Source organism: Jaminaea rosea, assembly GCF_003144245.1.
Source record: "Jaminaea rosea strain MCA 5214 unplaced genomic scaffold BDZ90scaffold_16, whole genome shotgun sequence".
Classification (NCBI taxonomy): domain Eukaryota; kingdom Fungi; phylum Basidiomycota; class Exobasidiomycetes; order Microstromatales; genus Jaminaea; species Jaminaea rosea.
Window position 1 is genome coordinate 386,836 of NW_020289990.1, and position 19,373 is coordinate 406,208.

At 59.4% G+C, this 19,373-nt stretch overlaps 10 protein-coding genes across 10 annotated transcripts; 4 read left to right on the plus strand and 6 right to left on the minus strand.

The window, feature by feature from the left end:
* Positions 1-38: 38 nt before the first annotated feature.
* Positions 39-899, minus strand: BDZ90DRAFT_234427 (hypothetical protein). Its single transcript, XM_025507016.1, has one exon. The coding sequence runs from the start codon at positions 530-532 to the stop codon at positions 287-289; it is 246 nt and encodes an 81-aa protein (XP_025359839.1). The 5' UTR covers positions 533-899; the 3' UTR covers positions 39-286.
* Positions 900-2,256: 1,357 nt separating this feature from the next.
* Positions 2,257-5,044, minus strand: BDZ90DRAFT_262674 (WD40 repeat-like protein; the record flags this gene model as incomplete). The annotated part of the gene is made up of 2 exons (XM_025508517.1): positions 2,257-4,761; positions 4,835-5,044. 2 exons carry the CDS (start codon positions 5,042-5,044, stop codon positions 2,257-2,259), a joined length of 2,715 nt encoding a protein of 904 aa, XP_025359840.1.
* A 177-nt stretch (positions 5,045-5,221) lies between these two features.
* BDZ90DRAFT_234429 (hypothetical protein) lies at positions 5,222-8,016 on the minus strand. The gene has a single exon (XM_025507017.1). It carries the CDS (start codon positions 7,954-7,956, stop codon positions 5,239-5,241), a length of 2,718 nt encoding a protein of 905 aa, XP_025359841.1. The 5' UTR covers positions 7,957-8,016; the 3' UTR covers positions 5,222-5,238.
* A 134-nt stretch (positions 8,017-8,150) lies between these two features.
* On the plus strand, positions 8,151-9,322 carry BDZ90DRAFT_265661 (SCO1 protein; the record flags this gene model as incomplete). The annotated part of the gene is made up of 3 exons (XM_025508675.1): positions 8,151-8,348; positions 8,417-8,972; positions 9,047-9,322. 3 exons carry the CDS (start codon positions 8,151-8,153, stop codon positions 9,208-9,210), a joined length of 918 nt encoding a protein of 305 aa, XP_025359842.1. The 3' UTR covers positions 9,211-9,322.
* Positions 9,271-10,155, minus strand: BDZ90DRAFT_211085 (vacuolar protein sorting-associated; the record flags this gene model as incomplete). The annotated part of the gene is made up of 4 exons (XM_025504094.1): positions 9,271-9,318; positions 9,388-9,653; positions 9,711-9,795; positions 9,871-10,155. Coding segments are annotated over 4 exons (684 nt in total), but the record flags the coding sequence as incomplete, so codon positions are not given.
* A 216-nt stretch (positions 10,156-10,371) lies between these two features.
* BDZ90DRAFT_281823 (MCM-domain-containing protein) lies at positions 10,372-13,156 on the plus strand (the record flags this gene model as incomplete). Its single annotated transcript, XM_025509401.1, has 3 exons — positions 10,372-10,525; positions 10,608-11,210; positions 11,291-13,156. Exons 1-3 carry the CDS (start codon positions 10,445-10,447, stop codon positions 13,154-13,156), a joined length of 2,550 nt encoding a protein of 849 aa, XP_025359844.1. The 5' UTR covers positions 10,372-10,444.
* Positions 13,157-13,211: 55 nt separating this feature from the next.
* BDZ90DRAFT_234431 (DUF947-domain-containing protein) lies at positions 13,212-15,045 on the minus strand. Its single transcript, XM_025507018.1, has 2 exons — positions 14,582-15,045; positions 13,212-14,510 (listed from the first exon to the last, which is right to left on the minus strand). The coding sequence occupies exons 1-2, from the start codon at positions 14,871-14,873 to the stop codon at positions 13,483-13,485; spliced, it is 1,320 nt and encodes a 439-aa protein (XP_025359845.1). The 5' UTR covers positions 14,874-15,045; the 3' UTR covers positions 13,212-13,482.
* On the plus strand, positions 14,916-16,087 carry BDZ90DRAFT_85079 (putative myosin regulatory light chain cdc4). The gene is made up of 7 exons (XM_025509889.1): positions 14,916-15,098; positions 15,173-15,182; positions 15,252-15,398; positions 15,472-15,537; positions 15,612-15,759; positions 15,844-15,916; positions 15,973-16,087. Exons 1-6 carry the CDS (start codon positions 15,096-15,098, stop codon positions 15,893-15,895), a joined length of 426 nt encoding a protein of 141 aa, XP_025359846.1. The 5' UTR covers positions 14,916-15,095; the 3' UTR covers positions 15,896-15,916; positions 15,973-16,087.
* A 226-nt stretch (positions 16,088-16,313) lies between these two features.
* On the plus strand, positions 16,314-17,636 carry BDZ90DRAFT_223719 (cysteine synthase; the record flags this gene model as incomplete). The annotated part of the gene is made up of 4 exons (XM_025504586.1): positions 16,314-16,512; positions 16,622-16,706; positions 16,778-17,463; positions 17,551-17,636. The coding sequence occupies 4 exons, from the start codon at positions 16,314-16,316 to the stop codon at positions 17,634-17,636; spliced, it is 1,056 nt and encodes a 351-aa protein (XP_025359847.1).
* BDZ90DRAFT_234436 (deoxyribose-phosphate aldolase) lies at positions 17,551-18,655 on the minus strand. Its single transcript, XM_025507019.1, has 2 exons — positions 18,164-18,655; positions 17,551-18,106 (listed from the first exon to the last, which is right to left on the minus strand). The coding sequence occupies exons 1-2, from the start codon at positions 18,361-18,363 to the stop codon at positions 17,779-17,781; spliced, it is 528 nt and encodes a 175-aa protein (XP_025359848.1). The 5' UTR covers positions 18,364-18,655; the 3' UTR covers positions 17,551-17,778.
* Between the last annotated feature and the right edge of the window lie 718 nt (positions 18,656-19,373).

Consider the following 19,373-nt stretch of genomic DNA (forward strand, 5'->3'; position numbering starts at 1 on the left):
GCTGGAAGCAGGCAAATCGTGATATCCGTTCGACATGGTAATGAAGCGCTCGACGGACGGCCCATCAGCCAAAGTCGCCCTAATCTCCCCACCTGGCCTCCGCGGCGCTTGCCTGCTTGGCTCCAACACGCGACCACCTGTCACTTCGAGAAAGAGCATGACCAGCGAGTGAAAGATGTTGACGATGCTCTTGCCGCTGATAGAGTACAAGGAGCGTAGCGGAGATAGAGCAAGATACGGTCGAAGGTCGGGCTCAAGATGCGGATCTCGTTATCGACAGCACCTTTCAACACATCGGGCACATCCTCTGAGACCGCCGGGCAGAATGGAAGTAAGGCTGGCCAGAAGGAGTGATGAGGTGCCACTGCACGAGCCGCAGGTGCCGCTGCGCCGCGAAGCCGCTCTCGTATCGGCGGCTGCGGGAGTTGCTGACCGTGAGTGGCAACGAATTGCTGTGTAAACAAAGCGCAGCGGCGCTGCTCCAACACAGAACGAGGGAACACCACATTCCGGCTGTAGCGCAGCTGAGCATGACCGCACGTTGAGGAAGACTTTCATAGCCTCTTCAACGGATGCCACGCCTCGACCAGCTTGCCAAAGCAGCTGGGTTCATAGAAATGTGGTGCTGCCGTGCTATGGTCCACAGAGCAGAGCTATTGCCACACCTGTCTTTAGGGCAAAGACGGCAATGCCAGCTCGCGAGAAGAATACCTCTACGCCCGACACTCATCATCCTCTCTGTCAAGTACGCCGGCGGCGCAGCGGCCTCCAAGGTGATCAAGGCTAGCGCAATTGCTCAAGCCCATTCAACTCAGCGTTCTTTACCCAGCCACCGTCAACCAATCAGGTCGTAGTGCTTGCACAGCACAGCAGAGCAGCAAAGAGCAAGAAGGATGAAAGACAGCTGCGTGCTGTGCCCGTCTTCTGAGCAGTATTAAAAGTCGTGCTGCGTTTCCCGCCCAGCAGCGCTCTGCATGTCTTCTTTCCATGCTACGTATTTGTCTGCAAGAGCGTGCAACAATAGCCCTCAATTTTGATCCATTCTGAGAGCGATTTTGTTGTTTCTGCAAAGAATGGCTCGCAATGAGGCCATAGCAAGCTCAATTTGACTCCCCATGCTGACTTTTTGACGGCCTTCTGTGTTTCTGTGGATCCGATGTCACCATAGGCATGCATGGGCTTGACTTAGACGCGCCGCGCCTGTCGTGGCATTCCGCAGAGATTCGAGAGCTGAGTCCTTCGTGAGCTTCAAGGATCAGCTTGGCGGAGCTCGCCGCTCGCATCCGAGGGCTCACGATGATCTCGTAGTAATTGCTATGTAAACAGAGGTGATCAGGAAGGCTACCGCTGTGGAGCATTGCCTTTTGTGTGTCTGACGCCCTGTCTAGACTCAGCTCCCTCTTGCATGCCATGCACAGCACGCTGCGTGATCAAGTCTTCTACACATGACTGCTGGATTGATTTTGCTTTGAGGTCAACTCTTGTTCCGATCTCGTGTATGCTAAACGTATTGCTCTGTAGACCCTACAAATTGACTTGCAGCCTGACGCTCATGCTTCTGTCTATTTCGCAGTTGACCCGAGTTGCTCTACACTGTGCTGCGTGCTCCTTCACGAGGAGCCTCTTTTTACACTAGCCAAAGTCCCATTTTTCCCTTCTGAAGCCACCCTTTCAGCGTGGCATGAGGCTTGTCACAGTGCTTCATGAGCTGCAGACATGCTTTGGGGATTTTTGATCATTGATTGCTGAATTAACGGTCCCGAAAAAGAGCGTGGTATTGTGTTGCTGCAGTCAACACCTTCTTGCCATCGCGATATCAGGTGTCGAGCCTCACGCCGCGCTTCCCATTACGAGATGCTCGCCGGCCTCTTCTCGTGGCGAGGCGCTGATCGTTGCACAGCTTTACGCGGCGCATCAAGCGCGAATCATGGCTCTCTGCGGCTCGTAGTGAAGTGATCCCCACCTCGGAATGCACACCTCGGAATGCAGGTGGTGTGCAAGCCAGACTCGTCGTCCGCAAGTGCCCTCCTCATTGCATCAGGCATGTCGAGTTTACTAGCGTTGCCGTGCTGTACGACAGTGTTTCCTTGGCATGGTCCTGCGTCGTGGTAAGCGACCGCCCGCCCGCCCGCTGGCGCCGAGCTCTTCAGTCACCTACGAGCGATGGCGCACGCTTTGCTCTGCGCACTGGGATCGTGAGCTGACCAGCATTTGAAGCGTCTCCAGTTCTATTCATTCGCATTTTGCATCACCGCATCAATCCTCGTCCATGCTATCCAACTCGCTAGCTTCTCCGTCGCTGCTCTCGTCATCCTCGTCCATCCCCTCGCCGTCCTCACTCGCATGCGCGCCGTTGCCATTCGTGACCGCCTCGCCTTCCTCGCCACTCCCGCCCATCAAGTTCACTACGTAGTCTAGCACCGCGCTCTCGATCAGCATCCTCTCTGCGCGAGCGTAGTGCCTCTCGCTGTACGCAATGAGCGCATCCAATGCCTCGTCCCCTCCAGCGTCCAACAATTCGTCGGCGCTGTACGATCGGAGCAGGCAGTGCAGGATGCCCTGCGCCACACCCGCCGTGCGACTCGAGGCGTTCCAGGCGCGAATGTACTTGAGCAGCTGGCCGAGGTGAGAGGCGGGAAGCGTGGCGAGAGCTTCGTCCACACCCGTGATATCTTCGGGTGCGGCTGCGTTGTCGTCGGCGAGGGCCAAGTCCATCAAGCTCGTTGTCACATCGCGCGCCCGCTTCGACGCAGCCACCTTCGTAAAGAGGTTGAGCAGACGCTTCGGCTGGCCCTCAGCGAGACAGATCAAAATCGCCCCACGGTAGTCGTGCACGGCGAGGAGGTTCTCGTAGTGCTGCTCCCTTTCGACGCCCTTTTCGCGCTCCTTGAGCTCCTCGAGCTGAGCTTGCTCCGTCACATCGTTGTAATAGCGAAGATGACCGTCCGCGCCAGCGACTGCCAAGCCCTCACCGCTCCCGAAGCTTGAGACCGACCAAATACGGTCTTCCGACGCCTCCATCGTCGTTGTGCACTCTTCATCGCGCACGTTCCACAGCTTGACCAAGCCGTCCGCACCTGCCGTGACAATCTGCGTGCCCTTGGAGCCCTGCAAAAAGCGCCCCTTGAGTACCGAGTGGGAGTGACCTTCGAACGTCTTGACGCAGGCAAAGTCGCGCAGAGACCACAGCTTGGCGGTGCGGTCGCCCGATGTCGTCAGGATGGCCGGATCCACGGGTGAAAACGCCACGCTCCAGACGCCGCGCTTGTGGCCTTTGAGCGTCGCGAGCGGGGAAAGTTTGGCGCTGGCTGTCTGCGAATTTGCCTTCGAAGGCGGACTGTAGGCGAGCTTAAAGACCTTGGCAGTGCGGTCTTGCGAGCCCGTGACCAGCAGCGAGTCGTTTGGTGCAACCTCGAGCGAGTTGATGGCCTTGTCATGAACGCGAAGGGTGACCAAGCTGCGCAGCCGAAGGGGCGATGATGTGGCGTTTGCGAGCGGTGAGAGGTCCCACACCTTCACAGTGCGGTCCTGACTGGCCGTGACGAGGAAGCGCGGCAACTCTTCGTCAGGCCAGACCTTGCGTGAAAAGCCAACGGCACCGACGCACTCCGCGTGTCCCTCCGCAACGGCGATGCAGCGCCACTCTCCATCCCTCGGCGCCCATATTCTCGCAGTACGGTCTTTTGAACCGCTGACCAACAGGTTCCCGCTTGCGCTTGCGTCGATGCTGAGAACATTCTCGGTGTGGCCTGGCTGTGACGGCTCGCTAGGCAGCAAAGACACGCTGCCAGGTTGCTGCTCGCTGCCGCCGAGCGCAGGCAGTGGGTATATGCGGATGGCCGACGAGTTCGTTGCCACAGCGAGGTGGTTGCCCAGTAGTGCCGAGTCCACGGCTTCGTCGTTGAAGCCCACGAGCTGGCGTTGTCTTGCGAGGTCGATGGGCGACCGCCAAATCATCCTCGAATCGGCGTGAAGCGAAACGAGGGCTGTCTCTGATTGGTGTACGCCTACGACTCCCTGCAACTCCCCCTCCCCCTCGTCATCGTGCCCAGCTCCACTCAATGCTGGAGCAGCAGGCTGCTGTCGTACCACACTGCCCGAACGAAACGACCACAGGCGGACCTGACTCGACGTCCCACCGGTATAGAAGACATCTTCCTCGTCCTCGCCCACAAAACCGCATGCCTCAACCCCTTCGCTGGCGGCAATCGTCTCCTTCAATGCCCAAGCCCCTCGTGCATTCATTTCCCACGTACAGATCGTCTTGTCTCGACTACCGCTGATCAAGCGTTTGCCACTGACGCTGACGCTGAGCCCTCGTACGACGCTCATGTGCCCTCCGAGTGTGGCAATTGGCTTCTGGGCCCCCTGCTTGGGTCGGTCGTTGAGGTCCCAGACGCGTATCCTGCCGTCCACCGATGATGTGAACAGACGTGACCTCTGAGCTACGATGGCGAATGCGATCGCGGAGACGATGCCGCCATGCCCACGCAAGACGTGAGTGACGAAGCCGCCGTGAATATCCCACATCTTGACGATTCCATCTGCGCTTCCCGTCGCAAGCAAGCTGCCCGTCGAGTCGACGTGCGAAATTGCGACTGGCGCATCGTGGGCGCGAGCCTGCGAGCGTGTGCGACTGGCGGTGAATGGCGCAAAGCTGTTGATGGCGTAGATGTACAAGGTGCAAGAGGCTGCACGAGTCGTGATGCAGACGTGCGAACCGTTTGGTGTGACGCTGATCGACGAGATCTCCTCGCCGTCCTAGGAAAAAGGGGCAGCAGCGATGGTCAGCAACCACAATCACTCGGCTTACCGGCTCTCGCGCGCTGCTCACGGGCTCTAGCCTGCCAATGACTCTTCCCGCTCCATCTTCGACGTCTGAGCAGAGGACTTCATTGTCCAGGGCCGTAAACAGATATCGTCCACTTCTGGTCAGCGACGTCGATCCCGAGCCTGTGTAGAATGGCTCAATGGCGCCCAGCTCATCGTACTTTGTCCGCTTGGGCGGCGGTGCAGATGATGATGATGATGAAGCCTGAGGCATTGCGGTGTTGAGTATCAAGTGAATAAAAGGGGACGGAAACGGGAAACGGAAACGACCCGACCTTCGCACGACGGACCAACGACGGAGGCTGGCCAAAATTTGCCGAGGCTCAACCAGGAGACAAGGGACAACGGACGTGGATCGCGTGGCGCACAGAAATGGCATTGGCCGAGATCTAGGTCTTCTGCTCTATGTTACGCCGCGAGGGACTCTCGGTACTCTATAAATGCCATCAAGTTGGTCATGGCCTCGTCCAAGCGCTCCCTCAATGCCGCCTCCTTGCGCTTGTCCACACTAGAGCGGATGCGCTCCCTCACACCAGGCACGCACGCCTTGACTCCGCCCAGCACGCCTCCCGCCACGAATACTTCCTGGTCCCACTGCGACGTCTCGTCGGCGTACGTGTCGATGAATGCGTTGAGCGCCGAGAGAAGAGCAGGGGGCGGTACATCATTGGCAGATGCGAGAAGCTTAAGCCAAAGCTCGCACGCAAAGCGATTGCGTTCGATCAGGGGGCAAGAGGCTTGCGGCACCCGCGCGACGTTGCCGAAGCTCGAGATAATGAGCGAGGAGACCGATGCAGCTACCTCGTCACCCTTGACGGCTAGTGCTCGGTCTAGCGAGGCACCAAAGAAGGTCTGTAGGTCAGCTGCCTGGATATCGAACGCCAGAGCCTCCATCCCTTCGTGCATGACGAGGAGCGAGCTGAGGCCAGTCCAAATGGCCACAAGATTGTCCAGAGATTGATCCGCCGCCTGCGCGCTCTCCTTGAGCCCTTGCCAGGTCTCGCTCAGGCTGCTTGCCTCCGAAGACACCCATCGCTGATACTGAGCTACACGGCGCGCCTCCTTGCTGCCCTCCTCGACTGGCTGAGATGGCGGAGGCTTGGCGTGGGCTGAGAGCCCAGAGAGGAGAGCGGCCAAGGCGCCGTGCGTGGCCTGAAGAAAGGGCTGCGACAGCTCAGCAACGTGCGCATTGCTAAAGGTAGGCGCGACGAGCAACTTGAGCAGGGCCGTAGGCAAGTGGTGCTTCGAGACCAGCTGAGCGTAGGGCGAGGCAGACCAAGTCGAGTCTCCAGCATCGCCCCGCCCAACCTTTTTCTTCTTGTTGCTCGCCTCCATGGAGACGTCTCCTTGCGCGTCCCCTCCATCATCGCTCTCACGGTCGGCATCCGCCAGCGCCAACATTTCCTCTTCCTCCTCAGAATCCAAGTCGTCGTCTTGCGTCTCGTCGATGTCGTCCTCGTCCATGCCATTGCCTTCGCCATTCTTCGCCTGAGCAGCAGCCATTTCGGGTGGCAACAAAGCGCCATCGTCTCCTGGTTGCACACCAGCCTCTGCGCAGATCTCTCCGAGCAGCTCAACAGCAAGAGTGAGGTCGTCAAGGCGGGCCAGAGCGCGGGTTGATTTTGGCTGCTCATCGGCGTGGTCGTCATGGTGGTCGTCCACTTCCATGCCAGCCGCCTCTGCCAGCTCCACCTTCTCACGGGGCTGCGTCGAAGCCGTCTCGAGCGATTTCCACAAACCTTCGTCAGCGCTCGTGGTGGTGACGAAGTTCAGTAGCTTGGGTGCGGCAGTCGACAGCTGCCATTGCGCAAGGCTACCAGAAGAGCTCGGAACCCACGCTCGCAGTGCAATAGGCAGCGACTCTACGAGGTTGCAGCATGACGCCAAAGCCAACAGACCGAGCGTGGGCTTCGAATAGTTCAGCTTGTTCGTGTTCGCGTTGTCCTCGCCAGCAATCATCGCCTCGAAGCTTGCGGTCAGAGCATCAACGCCATCCTTGGCACGACGCTGCGCCTCTGCATCAAGTTTTGCAAACTTGTCAAAGATCATCTCCAATCGCTTGCGTCCCTTGGACCCGGGCTCGGCGGTGTTGCCTGCCTGCTCAAATGCTTCTACCTGCTCGACGAGGTCCAGTGGTAGGCCGGCGAGCGTAGCTGCTCCTGCTGCATTGTCTTCGAGCCAGGTGGCGAGGAGGTTAGCTGCCGTAGAGGCAACTTCTACTTGAGCGGTCCTGACTTCGATCTCCTCCTTTTGAGTGATCTTGTTCGTCGAGTATGGCTGCGAAAATGCTTGAGCTGCCGTGGAGATGCAGGGGCAGAGGAGCGTAGAGAGGATGGAGCGATTGAGAGTCGTGAGCCAGACTGGGGAGCTGACACCCTCCAAGAGACACCAGATGATGGTGAGGTGGTTCTCGAGGAGGCTGAGGTGGAGGAGGAGGAGCTCGTGGGCAGCCATCTCGGCAGCTGCTGAGGCGGGCGTCGCTTTGACAGGGGCAGCGTCGGCGTCATCGCTGGCCGCAGTCGTACCGGCTGCCTTTGCTGCCTTGGCAGCGTGCCGCCTCTCCTTTCGATTCATCTCTTCGGGCTTCTTTGCTGGAGCTGATGTGACAGGCGCAGCAGAGGCGGTGTCTGCATGTTCCTGTGATTTTGGGAGCAGACCCAGCTCCCTCGCCGCATATTCTGCTTGAGCCAGCGCGCGAGCACCCCCTTGATGTTGCCAAATCTGCTCCCTTACGGCCCACTTTGCCTCGACGCAGAGGTTGCGCAAGCATCCGGCTGCCTCTTTGCGCACTTCGAGTCGTGCATGGTCGACGAGGTGGACTAGGCGGGAAATGAGCTTGTGCTTTGGCTCGAGGAGGATGTTTCGAGATGGCTTGGCGAGTAGCAGCGGATTGAGGCCTTGGAGTGCGCGCAGGACCTTCTCGTCTTCTTGAATAGATGCCGGCGAGGACGAGGATGAGGGAAGGGGCAGATTGGCTAAGATGGGCAGAGCATCTGAGCTGCCATTGCTCTTTGCGCCAGATGATGATGATGATGATGGTGGTAACTCAATCGCCGGTGCTGCTCTGGCGATAGGATTGTGCCTTCGTAGCTTCTTTTGCTGCTGCCTAGGATTGAACTTGGGCATTGCGGGCGAGTCGAGTGATTGGTTGCCAAGGAAGCAGCAGCAGCAGCACAGCGATCCTCGTCGCAACTCGAGAGCTCAAAAATTCCTGTCGACGGACGGACGCGCCCTCGCGGAAGGAGGAGGAGGCGGGGCGAGGGCGGCTTCCATCATCACGTCGAGCTCCACTCTGTACCTTCCATCGTCCTCAGTCAACCATGCTCAAGCCAGCATCAAGTATTGCGTCGACGTCGAGACTCCTGCTGAGGTCGCCATCGCCTGCGTCGCCCTCACTGCGTGCTCCTCGCATCACAGCCCTGACGGCACCGCGAGCCGCCACACTTGCTCGCCGATGGTATGCAACGAGTCCTGAGCAGAGGGCAAAGGATCAAGCAAAGGAGCGAGCAGCCGTAGGCGTGAGTATCACCCAGCGCAATCACTTCGTTGCCCCTACTGACACAATCTTATCACCGCACCATCGCAGCCCTTCAACATCCGAGCAGCTGCCCTCTTTGTCCTCACAGGCGCCGGTCTTTTCCTCTACTTCCAACATGAGCGAAATCAGGTCGCTGCTAGGAAAGCCGCAGAGTCAGCAAATGCAAAGGTTGGGCGACCACGCATAGGTGGACCATTTGAGCTCGTCATGGCAGATTCTGGCAAGCAAGGTTACAAGGTGACGCACAAGGACCTTGAGGGAAGCTTCAGCCTCGTCTACTTTGGCTTCACAAACTGCCCAGATATCTGCCCAGAGGAGCTTGACAAGATGGGTGAAGTCGTAGACAGCATCGACGCCACACACGGTCCCATCATCAACCCCATCTTCATCTCGTGCGATCCAGCCCGCGATGACTTGTCCCTCGTATCGACGTACATCGCCGACTTCCACCCTCGTCTCGTCGGGCTGACGGGCAGCTACGAGGCAGTCAAGGCGGCTTGCAAGGCGTATCGCGTCTACTTCTCGACGCCGCCCAATGCAGACCCCAAGGGTGACTATCTCGTCGACCACAGCATCTTCTTTTATCTGATGGATCCGGAGGGGCGTGAGTGCGAGCGGAGGGCCAAGGATGTGAGAAGACTTTAGCTGACCATATCGCTTTTCTGCACGCCGCTGCAGGCTTCGTCGACGCATTTGGAAGGAGCGCAGGTCGAGAAGAGGTCGAGCGCAAGGTCAGAGACTACATTGCGAGGTGGAAAGCAGAGGGACTTGGGATTGAAAAGGCAGACCTCAAGCACAGGGTCAAGGCTGACGAGGCAAGGAGAGTGCAGAGCTTGGCGTAAGCCAGCAGTCACCACAAGAAGGGAAATCACCACTCCTGGTTGCATTGATCATCCGCCCTGAAGACTCCGGAACCACGCTTGATAGGCTCCTTCGACGTCGAAGAGCATCTGCGGCGTTGCGGAGGAGTGGGGTGTCAGCGTGCACAACATCTTGTGACTCGTTGCGTGTATACTCACCTGCCTCGCCTGATCCTCGTCAATCTCGTCGCTAGCCCGCAGTTGATTGAGCGTGATGAGCCATCCCACCAACTTCTCCCTCCGCCCTCCGAGCCCTGAGTCATCCCCACTGCCTTGCCCTCCTCCACCTCCTAGCCGATTCCAACAGCTCACTGCCTCGCCAAGGAGTGGGTGAAGCTGGTCTTTGGCACGCAAGTTGAGCTTCAATGCGTCCATGAGCGTGATGAAAGCTTGAGTCGTCTCGGCCACGTTCTTGGCTCGATCGGCTGGTGAGATGTGTGACGACGACGAGGCGCCGCCGTGGTGAGAGGAGGATAAGGCACCACCTCCTCCGCCTCCGCCACCAGGATGTTCCAGAGTGGCGGGGATCCCTAGTGAAAGTCGATGCGATGTCAGTGGCAGGTTGAGCTGAGCGAGAGGAGGCGATGGCAAGTCAGCGTTGCCAGGTATTTCCTCAGCATTCCCGCACCTCGCGCGACTCACCCCCCACACGGCCATGAATTCATCGACGTCTGCAACAGGAGGCGGGCCCTCCCCTCCCGCGCTAGCTCCACTCGCTGTCACAAGCTTGACGCTCGTCTTGATCTGAGCCAGCAAGCGTGTACACTGAGGAGCATATCGCTGCTCATCGACGGCGTGCGACGAGATGTAGGCTCGCTCCAGAGCGTCGAGGGAGACCAAGAGCGAGTAGAGGTTCGCGCAAGCGTCCCACTTCTCACGCGATGCCGATGTTGTGTAGAGGGACGCCTCGATGTACGGATTGAAAGGCGCTGCTGTTGCCATGGCAGCGAGCCTAGAGAGGAGGGCGGGGGCTGAAGGGTGAATGAATCGTCGAAATGGGTGGCTCGAGCACCTCGAGCACCTACCTGCCAAGGTTGACGACGATCCCGCCGCTCGCGTGGCGTCTCTGGCACGCTCCGAAGAGCAAACGCGCCGCGCCTCGAGACGTGTAAATTGGTCTGCGAGTCGAGCGACGCAACACCAGACGAGGGAAAGCCTGAGAGCGACGGCCGCCTCTTTCCTCCTCCTCCTCACCACTTGTCATCACCACCGCATCATGGACTTTGACTTGCCAGTCCTCCAGGATGACCTGCTACGCGATCGCACTCGTGTCTTTCACGAGTTTCTCATCGACGAGGTGGGTGCGCGCATGACGATACTTGTCATGACTTGACTTGACTTGGCCTGACCACCTTCGCCTCTCTTTCTCTCTCACACAGTCTGGCCCCGTCGATCACCGTCAGGCCATTCGCACCATGCTGCGACTGAAGCAGCAGCGTCTCATCGTATCCATCGACATCCTCCGCTCCTACAATCGCGAATTCGCAACCGCACTCCTCTACGAGCCCAACGAATATCTCCCCGCCTTCCAAGCGGCCCTCCGCACCGTCGTTGAGGACGTAGCAGACACCGTCGACGACGACGACTTCGTACGCAGCAACGCCTTCTACGTAGGCTTCAAGGGTAGCTTCGGAGAGAATGCAGTCAGCCCACGTACGCTCAGAAGTATCCATCTGGGTCGAATGGTAGCGCTTGAAGGCATCATTACCAAGTGCTCCCTCGTCCGACCCAAGATTACAAAGTCAGTCCACTACTGCGAAGATACCGATCGCTTCCACTACCGCGAATACCGCGATGCCACGATGCTGGGTACAGCGCCTCCCTCTGCCACAGCCTACCCACAAGAGGACGAGGAGGGTCATCGTCTCGTGACCGAATTTGGATTGAGCACATTCCGCGACTTCCAGTCTATATCGATCCAGGAAATGCCGGAGAGGGCTCCGCCTGGACAGCTGCCTCGCAGTATCGACATTGTCATGGATGTGAGCGCGTGTGGCGGCCCGGGTACAGCATCATCACTACACTCGCTGACTTTTCCTCCCCTCTCTGCCCTCCCCTTCAGGATGACCTCGTCGACACTTGCAAGCCCGGCGACCGCGTCCAGCTCGTAGGCCTCTACCGCAGTCTCGGAAACCGCGTCGGCCAAAGCCAGTCCTCCACCTTCAAGACGCTCATGATCGGCAATTCCATTCACCTCCTCAGCTCCAAATCCGGCGGTGGGCTGGCATCTACCCCTCTCACCGACCAGGACATTCGCCACATCAACAAAATCTCCAAGCGCCGCAACGTCTTCCAGCTCCTTTCGCAGTCGCTCGCTCCCTCCATCTATGGGCACGACTATATCAAGAAGGCCATTCTCCTTCTGCTTCTCGGAGGTGTCGAGAAGAATCTGCCCAACGGCACGCATATCCGTGGAGACATCAATATGCTCATGGTAGGCGACCCGTCCACCGCCAAGTCGCAGATGCTGCGCTTTGTCCTGCACACCGCTCCACTCGCCATCGCTACCACTGGTCGTGGATCCTCCGGCGTCGGTCTCACAGCAGCCGTCACCACTGACCGCGAGACGGGCGAGCGACGTCTCGAGGCAGGCGCAATGGTTCTGGCCGACCGCGGCGTTGTCTGCATCGATGAGTTTGACAAGATGGGCGAGTCAGACCGCGTAGCCATCCACGAAGTCATGGAACAGCAGACGGTGACGATTGCCAAGGCTGGTATTCACACTTCGCTCAACGCTCGATGCTCCGTCGTTGCTGCTGCCAACCCCATCTACGGGCAGTACGACCCGCACAAGGATCCTCACAAGAACATCGCTCTGCCCGACTCGCTCCTCTCGCGTTTCGACTTGCTCTTCGTGGTCACAGATGACGTCGACGAAGTGCGAGATCGCGCCATCTCAGAGCACGTCCTGCGCATGCACCGCTACCTTCAGCCTGGCCTCGAAGAGGGTGAGCCGCCCAAGGATTCGCTCGACCAGAATCTCGCCGTCGGCAGCAACGACGACGCTGAGCGCGAGGCAGCCAACAGCGTCGACGCCCAGCAACAGGGGCCGTGGGAGAAATACAACCCGCTCCTTCACGCCGGTATCGCACGTAGCGCCTCGACTCGCTCTGCCGAGAAGCAGGTCCTCTCATTGGCCTTTGTCAAGAAGTACGTCTCCTACGCCAAGCGTGTGACGCCCGTCTTGACCAAGGGTGCCTCGGAGTGGATCGTCAACGTCTACGCCAATCTGCGCAACGATGAGCTCTCGGGCAATCAGCGCAAGACATCGCCCCTCACAGCTCGTACGCTCGAGACGCTGATCCGATTGGCAACCGCCCACGCCAAGGCGAGGCTGAGCACCAAGGTGGAAGAAGCAGATGCGCGCGTTGCAGAGGAGCTGCTGCGATTCGCTCTTTTCAAGGAGGTGGTGAAAGCATCGAAGCGTGGCGAGGGCAAGAGGAGAAGGACCACTCGCGGATCGCGCAGCCCAGAGAGCGACGAGAGTGCGAGTGAGAGCGAGAGTGATGAGGAGCCGGACAAGAGGATGCCTTACGCGGGTACTGGCGCTTACGGCACCAGAGCCGCAGCTCGTGACCAGCCGTCAAGTCCGCTGCAGCCTCCCGAGAACGAAGACCCGAATGGCGAGCGTCTCTCCCCTTCGCCCCCGCCACCACAAGCCGAGGCCTCGGCGGCCCCCGCTCCCACCGACGGTCCCATCACAGCACCTCGCCTCGAGCAATTCCGAGAGATCCTCTCGACGCTGCTATCTTCGCAAGGTGCGCTCGCAGAAGAGCAAGCGATCGAAGTGGCGACCCTCTTGCCCCTCGTCAACACCGGTCTCAAGCCAGAGGAGCTCTTCTCGTATCGCGAGGCAGAGGAGGCGCTGCGAGACATGGACGAGAGGAGTGAGGTCATGCTCAGCGAGGGTGTCGTGTACAGGGTGTGAGCGTGTGAGCCTGTGAGCGATTCGCGATGGTCACGATTGTATTCTTTGTTGTCTCTTTGCTTCTCACGTTGTGCAATGTTCATACCTGCCATCTCGCTCCCCTCAGCTTAGCTCATACGTCCGTGACCCGTGCGCTCCGTGTCGCCAGCTCATCACTCTGGCCAGCAAGCCACCCCGCGCGCCAGACGACGACATCGTCCTTGCGTGGCTCGCCGACAATGTCTACATTTGCTGCGTGCCTGCAGACGATGTAGCACGCTACTCAAAGCTATACACGATGAGGCGAGGGTGACGGGATATATTGTACAGTCGCTGCTTGCCTTCCTCTACTTGGACCCACCCCCTCGCACCCCTCTCTTCCTCTTTGCTGGCGGAGGTCCGTCGCGCCTGCGCTCACCTCCATCCGCTTGCCCAGCACCACGCCTGCCTGCCTCCAAAAAGGGCAATGCTTTGCGCTCCTTTGCGGCATTCTTCTTTCTCCTCTTGTCCAGTGCCTTGCGCAGTGCTTTGCTGGAAGACGAGGCGGGGGTAGTCCCACCCTCTGCTAGAGCTGCCGTGCCCTTCTTGCCACTCGCCAACCTCGAGAACTTGTCCTGCAACATCATATCGCGCTTCGCCGAGTCCTTCAAGTAAAATCTCTTGCCTCCCTGTTTGACCCTTTCCTCATTCTCATGCTTGAATCGGCGCATGACCTCGCTCTCCCTCTGGCGGCGTGATCTCTCTGCCTCCTTTGCCTCCTGTCTCTTCAGCGCTTGCTCGACTTGCGCTCTCTCTTCGCGGATCTTGAGCGCCTCATTCGAGGTAGCCTTGGGCCCCGCGTGGTTCGCTTCAAGCTTGCGCAGCTTGCTCAGCGTCTGCTTAAGCGTGGAGAGCTCCTGCGAACGTGCCTCGTTGACGAAGCCGTAGTTCTTTTCGAAGAGGCCGGCGTTTACTGACGGGCCGCTGAGGTTAGAAAAGCGCGGGTCGCGCAGCGAAGAGGAGGAAGGTCCGGCCGCCTCGACGACGCTGCGCTTGCGGGATACTGGGCGACGAGAAGACATTTCGGCTGGCGCGTGCTTGTTGGTGCGATGTGCAAGATCGCGATGTTCTCGGCGAGCGTTACCACTGGTGTCGCCGTCCTCGTCCCCTCCAGTTGAGCGCCTGCCTCGCTGCACTGCCAACTGTTCCTTGATTTGCTTGCGTCGATCCTCATCAGCGGCTGGCCGTGAGCGTGACTTCTTTGCTGTCGCTGCCGCTGCTCTAGCTCGATCTTCTGCCCACTCGTCCTCTTCGGAGAGCTCGCCGAAGTCGTCGTCGCGGGCTGCCATCTTGCTGCGGGCTTTGACGAGAGCGCCGAACGGCACGGATGCCATTTCTGCGTGGGTGAGCGAGCGGTGGCGCTGGTGAGCGGAAGAGTCCTCAAGCGAGGTGCGACATCGTACTCACGCTTGCGCAACTGAGCCTCCGTCTGGCGCCCGTCATCGTCTGAATCTGCTTCCTCATCATGCCTCGAGCTCGCGTCGCTCTCACTTTCGTCCTCTTCCTCATCGCTGTCCTCGTCATCCTCGAGGTCACTCTCGCCTTGGAACTGCGCGAACGTAGGTCGGCTTCCTTCCTCTTCGCCCTCTGATGAGGTGCCTGACTGATGGGAGCCTGCGCTGCTGCCATTTCCACTACTTGACTCCCCCTCGCTTTCACTCTCGCTCATCTGCTCCCATTGCCGTGCCTTGGGAGCCATTGCTGTTGTGTTGATGCGTGGAGGGACGAGGAGGAGCAACAATTCTCCCTCTCTATCCGCTCCAAAATCTCTTTGGGCGTCCCGTCTGTGCCACGTGGACTGCCAAACACGCCCATCGCGCCTGAGCCCCCCCTGTCAAGGGCGGAGTGTTGATCTGGCGGACAACGCCAACGGTCGACCAAGGCTCAACTTTGACCGCAATACCACCACACAAGAGCCAATATGGTGAGGCAGTACGTGGTGGAAGATGGGCTGACAAGGCGCTGACACATTCCCTCCCCTCCTACGACTCCCTTCAGTCTGACGCAGGTATGTTGTCTCAACACTAGGCGACGGGACCCAACCACATCGTATTCACTCCTCGCCGCTCGCTCGCAGAATACAAGGAAGCCTTTGCGCTGTTCGATAAGAAGGGTACGGGAAGGATCCCGAAGGAGTCCCTCGGAGACCTCCTTCGCGCTCTCGGCCAGAACCCTACTCAGGCAGAGGTGCAGGAGTTGAGCCAGCAGGTTGGCGGTTCGGATGGTGAGCGATCGCCGCGCCAAGACGATGATGGAGAAAGCATTGCTCACCTCATTATCCTCCCTTCTTCCGCCAGTCGACTTCCAATCATTCCTGAATATCCTCCATCGCCCCAATGGCTTCAAGCCGGCGGGCACACCAGGTGAGCAGGGCGCAGGAGAGGGGGGGCAACTCGACCCAGCACACTGATGTCCACTCCCCGCGTCGCCTACACAGAGGAATTCATCCGCGGCTTCCAAGTATTTGACAAGGAGGGCAACGGCTTCATTGGCGTAGGCGAGCTGCGCTACGTCCTCACCTCGCTGGGCGAGAAGCTGAGCGACGAGGAGGTTGACGAGCTGCTCAAGGGCACACAGGTTGGGGCGTGAGTGGGCGCGCGCGGCAACGAATCGAGACGATGCCAGAACGCAGCAAGCTGACCATCTGCCTCCCCGTCTCGCCCACACAGCGACGGCATGATCAACTATGGCCAATTCGTGCGCCAGATTCTGGCGGCTTGAGGCAGAGGAGGCAGCGCATCTGCCGTAACGACTTGACTCCATGTATGCTCGCTGGCTCGCTCTGTGTTCTCCCTCGCGCCCTACTGTATCACTGCCAGGCCAGCCTTATCGTCGCCGGTGGTTGAATGAATGACGAGTTAAGTTTGCGAAAGGGAGTCCTTTTAAGCTTTGTATCCTGCTCGCGGTCGTAGACTAGGACCGGCGCGTCACCGGCTCAAAGCGGGCGGGCGTGCGTGCGGGCGGCCTGGCGGACGGACGGGAGTGGAGTTGCTCCGATCACGACATCTCTATTCTTCCTCCTCCTCCTCTCCTTACTACTACAGCTACCATGGCAATGAGAGCTCGAGCTGGTGTCGCAACCTCACTCCTCGCCCGCAATACCGCAGCATCTTCATCAACTCGCGCAGTCGCACGTACCATGACTACCTACCCTGGCCCAAAGCCGGGCGCCGTCAATGGATTCGTGGGGGCCGTTGGCAATACGCCCCTCATTCGCCTCAACAAGCTCAGCGAGAAGACGGGAGCTGAGATCTATGGCAAGGCAGAATTCATGGAGCCAGGAGGCAGTGTCAAGGATCGAGCCGCCTTGTGGGTCGTCATGGACGCAGAGAAGAAGGGTACGTGGCGGCGAGCGTGGCGGCGAGCGTGGCGGCGAGCGTGGCGGCGAGCGTGGCGGCGAGGTGATAACGACTGAGCTCAATTGCTGATCGCCCTGTCACGCTGCAGGGCTCATCAAGCCTGGTGGGACCGTCGTCGAAGGGACTGCTGGCAACACCGGTATCGGCTTGGCTCACGTCTGCCGATCCAAAGGGTAAGATTTTGTGGCGCGACAACGACGGCAGCGTCTGGTGGCTGACCCCACGCACCACCCCGCCCGCCCAGATACCGCTGCGTCATCTACATGCCCAACACCCAGTCGCAAGAGAAGATCGATCTGCTCCGCATGCTGGGAGCTGAGGTGTACCCCGTCCCTGCCGTGCCCTTTGATAATCCCGAGAACTACAATCACCAAGCTCGCCGCCACGCCGAGTCGCTCGACAACGCCGTCTGGACCAACCAATTCGACAATGTCGCCAACCGCCAAGCGCACATCGAGTCGACGGGCCCCGAGATTTGGGCTCAGACCAACGGCGGCGAGTTTGACGGCTTCATCGCAGCTACGGGAACGGGCGGTACGCTCGCAGGAACCACGCGCTACCTCAAGGACAAGTCGCAGGGTCGCATCCAATGCTGGCTCGCCGACCCGCCCGGATCAGTCCTCCACCAATTCATCCAGAACAAGAAGCTCGAGCGGACCGGCAACGGCTCCATGACCGAGGGCATTGGTCAAGGACGAATTACCGAGAACCTGAAGCCTGAGGTTGAGGCGGGGTTGATCGACAACTCCCTCCACGTACCAGACGCCGACTCTATTCGTACCGTGTATGAGATGCTGGACGAGGAAGGCATCTACATCGGTGCGAGCTCGGCGCTGAATGTTTGGGCGGCTGGGCAGATGGGGGCAAAGATGGGCAAGGGGAGCAGGATTGTCACCATCATCTGCGATGGGGCCTACCGATACCAGAACCGTGAGTGCCCGAGCGAGCAAGAGCGTGCGGACTGTGCGGTCCCTCCATTTGAGAAGCCGCTGACACGTCTTTCTCACGCACCCGCAGGCCTCTTCTCGAGGAAATGGCTCGAGTCCAAGGGGCTGGACAAGGCGATCCCCGACCACTTGCAGAGGTACATTGTCCTGCCGTAGTGCGGCGAGGGCTGAGACCAATGGAATTGCGTATGCGTTGTGGTATTGCATTGAGCGCCGTGACTGCGTGGCGGCGAAATGTTTCGAGGGGTGGTCGCAGCTTCGACAACTCCTGCAACCCGCCTCCTGGCCATCGCTGCGCCTAGTATCCACCCGCCGCCGCCTCGCTGCTCGTGCTGCTGCCAGCTTCAAACTGCTCGATGATCGCCCTCGTCCCACTGGCGCCCACACGGTCTGCCCCATTCTCGATCATAAGTGCCGCCGTCTGCCAGCTCCTAATGCCTCCCGAGGCCTTGACTTTGACCCCGCGCGCATGGGCTACCTCTGCCATCAGACGGATGTCCTCTGCTTTGGTTCCCCCGGTGCCATACCCAGTCGACGTCTTGACGAATGCGGCGCCAGCGAGGCAGCAGACAAGCGTGCTGGCTGCAATCTCCTCGCGCGTGAGATAGCACGTCTCGAGGATGACCCTGCCACGCAGCGATGGTCAGCGATTGATCGGCGTCCTCGAACATCGCGCTACTCACTTGACCGGCACTGCGCCTGCCGCCTTTACGACCGCTTCGACGTCGTCAAAGACGTCGTCCCACCTCGCTTCCCTCACCCATCCGACATTCTGCACCATGTCGATCTCCTGAGCGCCATCACGCACCGCCTGCTCCGTCTCTGCCGCCTTTCCTCGTGAGCACGCGGCGCCAAAGGGAAACCCAACGGTACAGATTGCCATCACCTTGGCCTCTCCGAGCGCCTTGCGTGCAACGCCTACGACACTCGAGTTGACGCACACGCTCGCCGTGCCCAGCGCGACCGCATCGACGCAGAGCTTCTTGATCTCGGCCGTCGTTGATTGAGGAGCGAGGAGGGTGTGATCAACAAACGCTGCCACCTCGCGCGATGACGTCGGCAGTGAAGCGGGCGGGGAAAGAGGGTCGAATTGCGCTGGCAGCGAGGCCAGGAGTGCCTGGACCTGCGACGCAACGTCTGGGCGAGTAGCAGACATCGTCGCGTATGAGGGGGATGGAAGGAGTTGGACTCGAAGGACTTGGCTCGAGCACCTTTCCCTTCTCCGTAGCCACGTGGCTTGCGCCGTCGACGCTCCCCTTGCCCGACGCAAACGACACGCGACACAAGCAATGCAAGAGCACAATGAATCGGATTGGAATGCCACAACGACCGCAAAGCTAGATACCCGTGCGCGGGGCATGTACGAAAAAGAAAAAGTTATGGTGGCCCAAAATCGACCTCCCGAAGGAGATCGAGGGCCGGCCAAAAGATTGGGACACGACGTACCCCAGAGGGGCAAATCGGTCAGCGTGCCCACCGCCGTGCAATGGCAGGCACATCCAACCTCGCCCAGCAGGCTTGATCACCGAGCGAATGTCAAGGTCTGATTGGCGACACGCGGTCGTGTAGATGTTGCAAGGCCAGTGGCGGAGAGCGAATCGGGCGGACCGGACGTAATCGAGATAGCCGAGAAATCCGGAAGAAGGCAGCGTGTCCAGGTTGGGTGCGGTAACGAAAAGGGAGTTGGAGAGAGGAGGAGCGAGGATGCTCGTGGTCAGCATGATGTTGCAAAATTTACGGTCGAGATGGAGTGAACTGACAAGTATGAGGCCAGCTTCGATGCGAAGCTGCCCGGAGTCACTCCTTATGTAGACGTCGAGGCCGGCCAGGCGTCGACTTCGAAGCAGGATCGTCTACGGCAGTGCAGCCCAGGCCCTTCTGCTCCCTCGGTTT

Coding starts and splice junctions, on each gene's coding strand:
- BDZ90DRAFT_234427 (XM_025507016.1), bottom strand. CDS start 532: ATGCTCAGCTGCGCTACAGCCGGAATGTGGTGTTCCCTCGTTCTGTGT.
- BDZ90DRAFT_234431 (XM_025507018.1), bottom strand. CDS start 14,873: ATGGCTCCCAAGGCACGGCAATGGGAGCAGATGAGCGAGAGTGAAAGC. Junction 14,511..14,581: donor GGAGGCTCAGTTGCGCAAGC/GTGAGTACGATG, acceptor TCACCCACGCAG/AAATGGCATCCGTGCCGTTC.
- BDZ90DRAFT_234429 (XM_025507017.1), bottom strand. CDS start 7,956: ATGCCCAAGTTCAATCCTAGGCAGCAGCAAAAGAAGCTACGAAGGCAC.
- BDZ90DRAFT_85079 (XM_025509889.1), top strand. Junction 15,399..15,471: donor GCAGGTTGGCGGTTCGGATG/GTGAGCGATCGC, acceptor TTCTTCCGCCAG/TCGACTTCCAATCATTCCTG. Junction 15,760..15,843: donor AAGGGCACACAGGTTGGGGC/GTGAGTGGGCGC, acceptor TCGCCCACACAG/CGACGGCATGATCAACTATG.
- BDZ90DRAFT_234436 (XM_025507019.1), bottom strand. CDS start 18,363: ATGGCAATCTGTACCGTTGGGTTTCCCTTTGGCGCCGCGTGCTCACGA. Junction 18,107..18,163: donor GCAGGCGCAGTGCCGGTCAA/GTGAGTAGCGCG, acceptor GCTGCGTGGCAG/GGTCATCCTCGAGACGTGCT.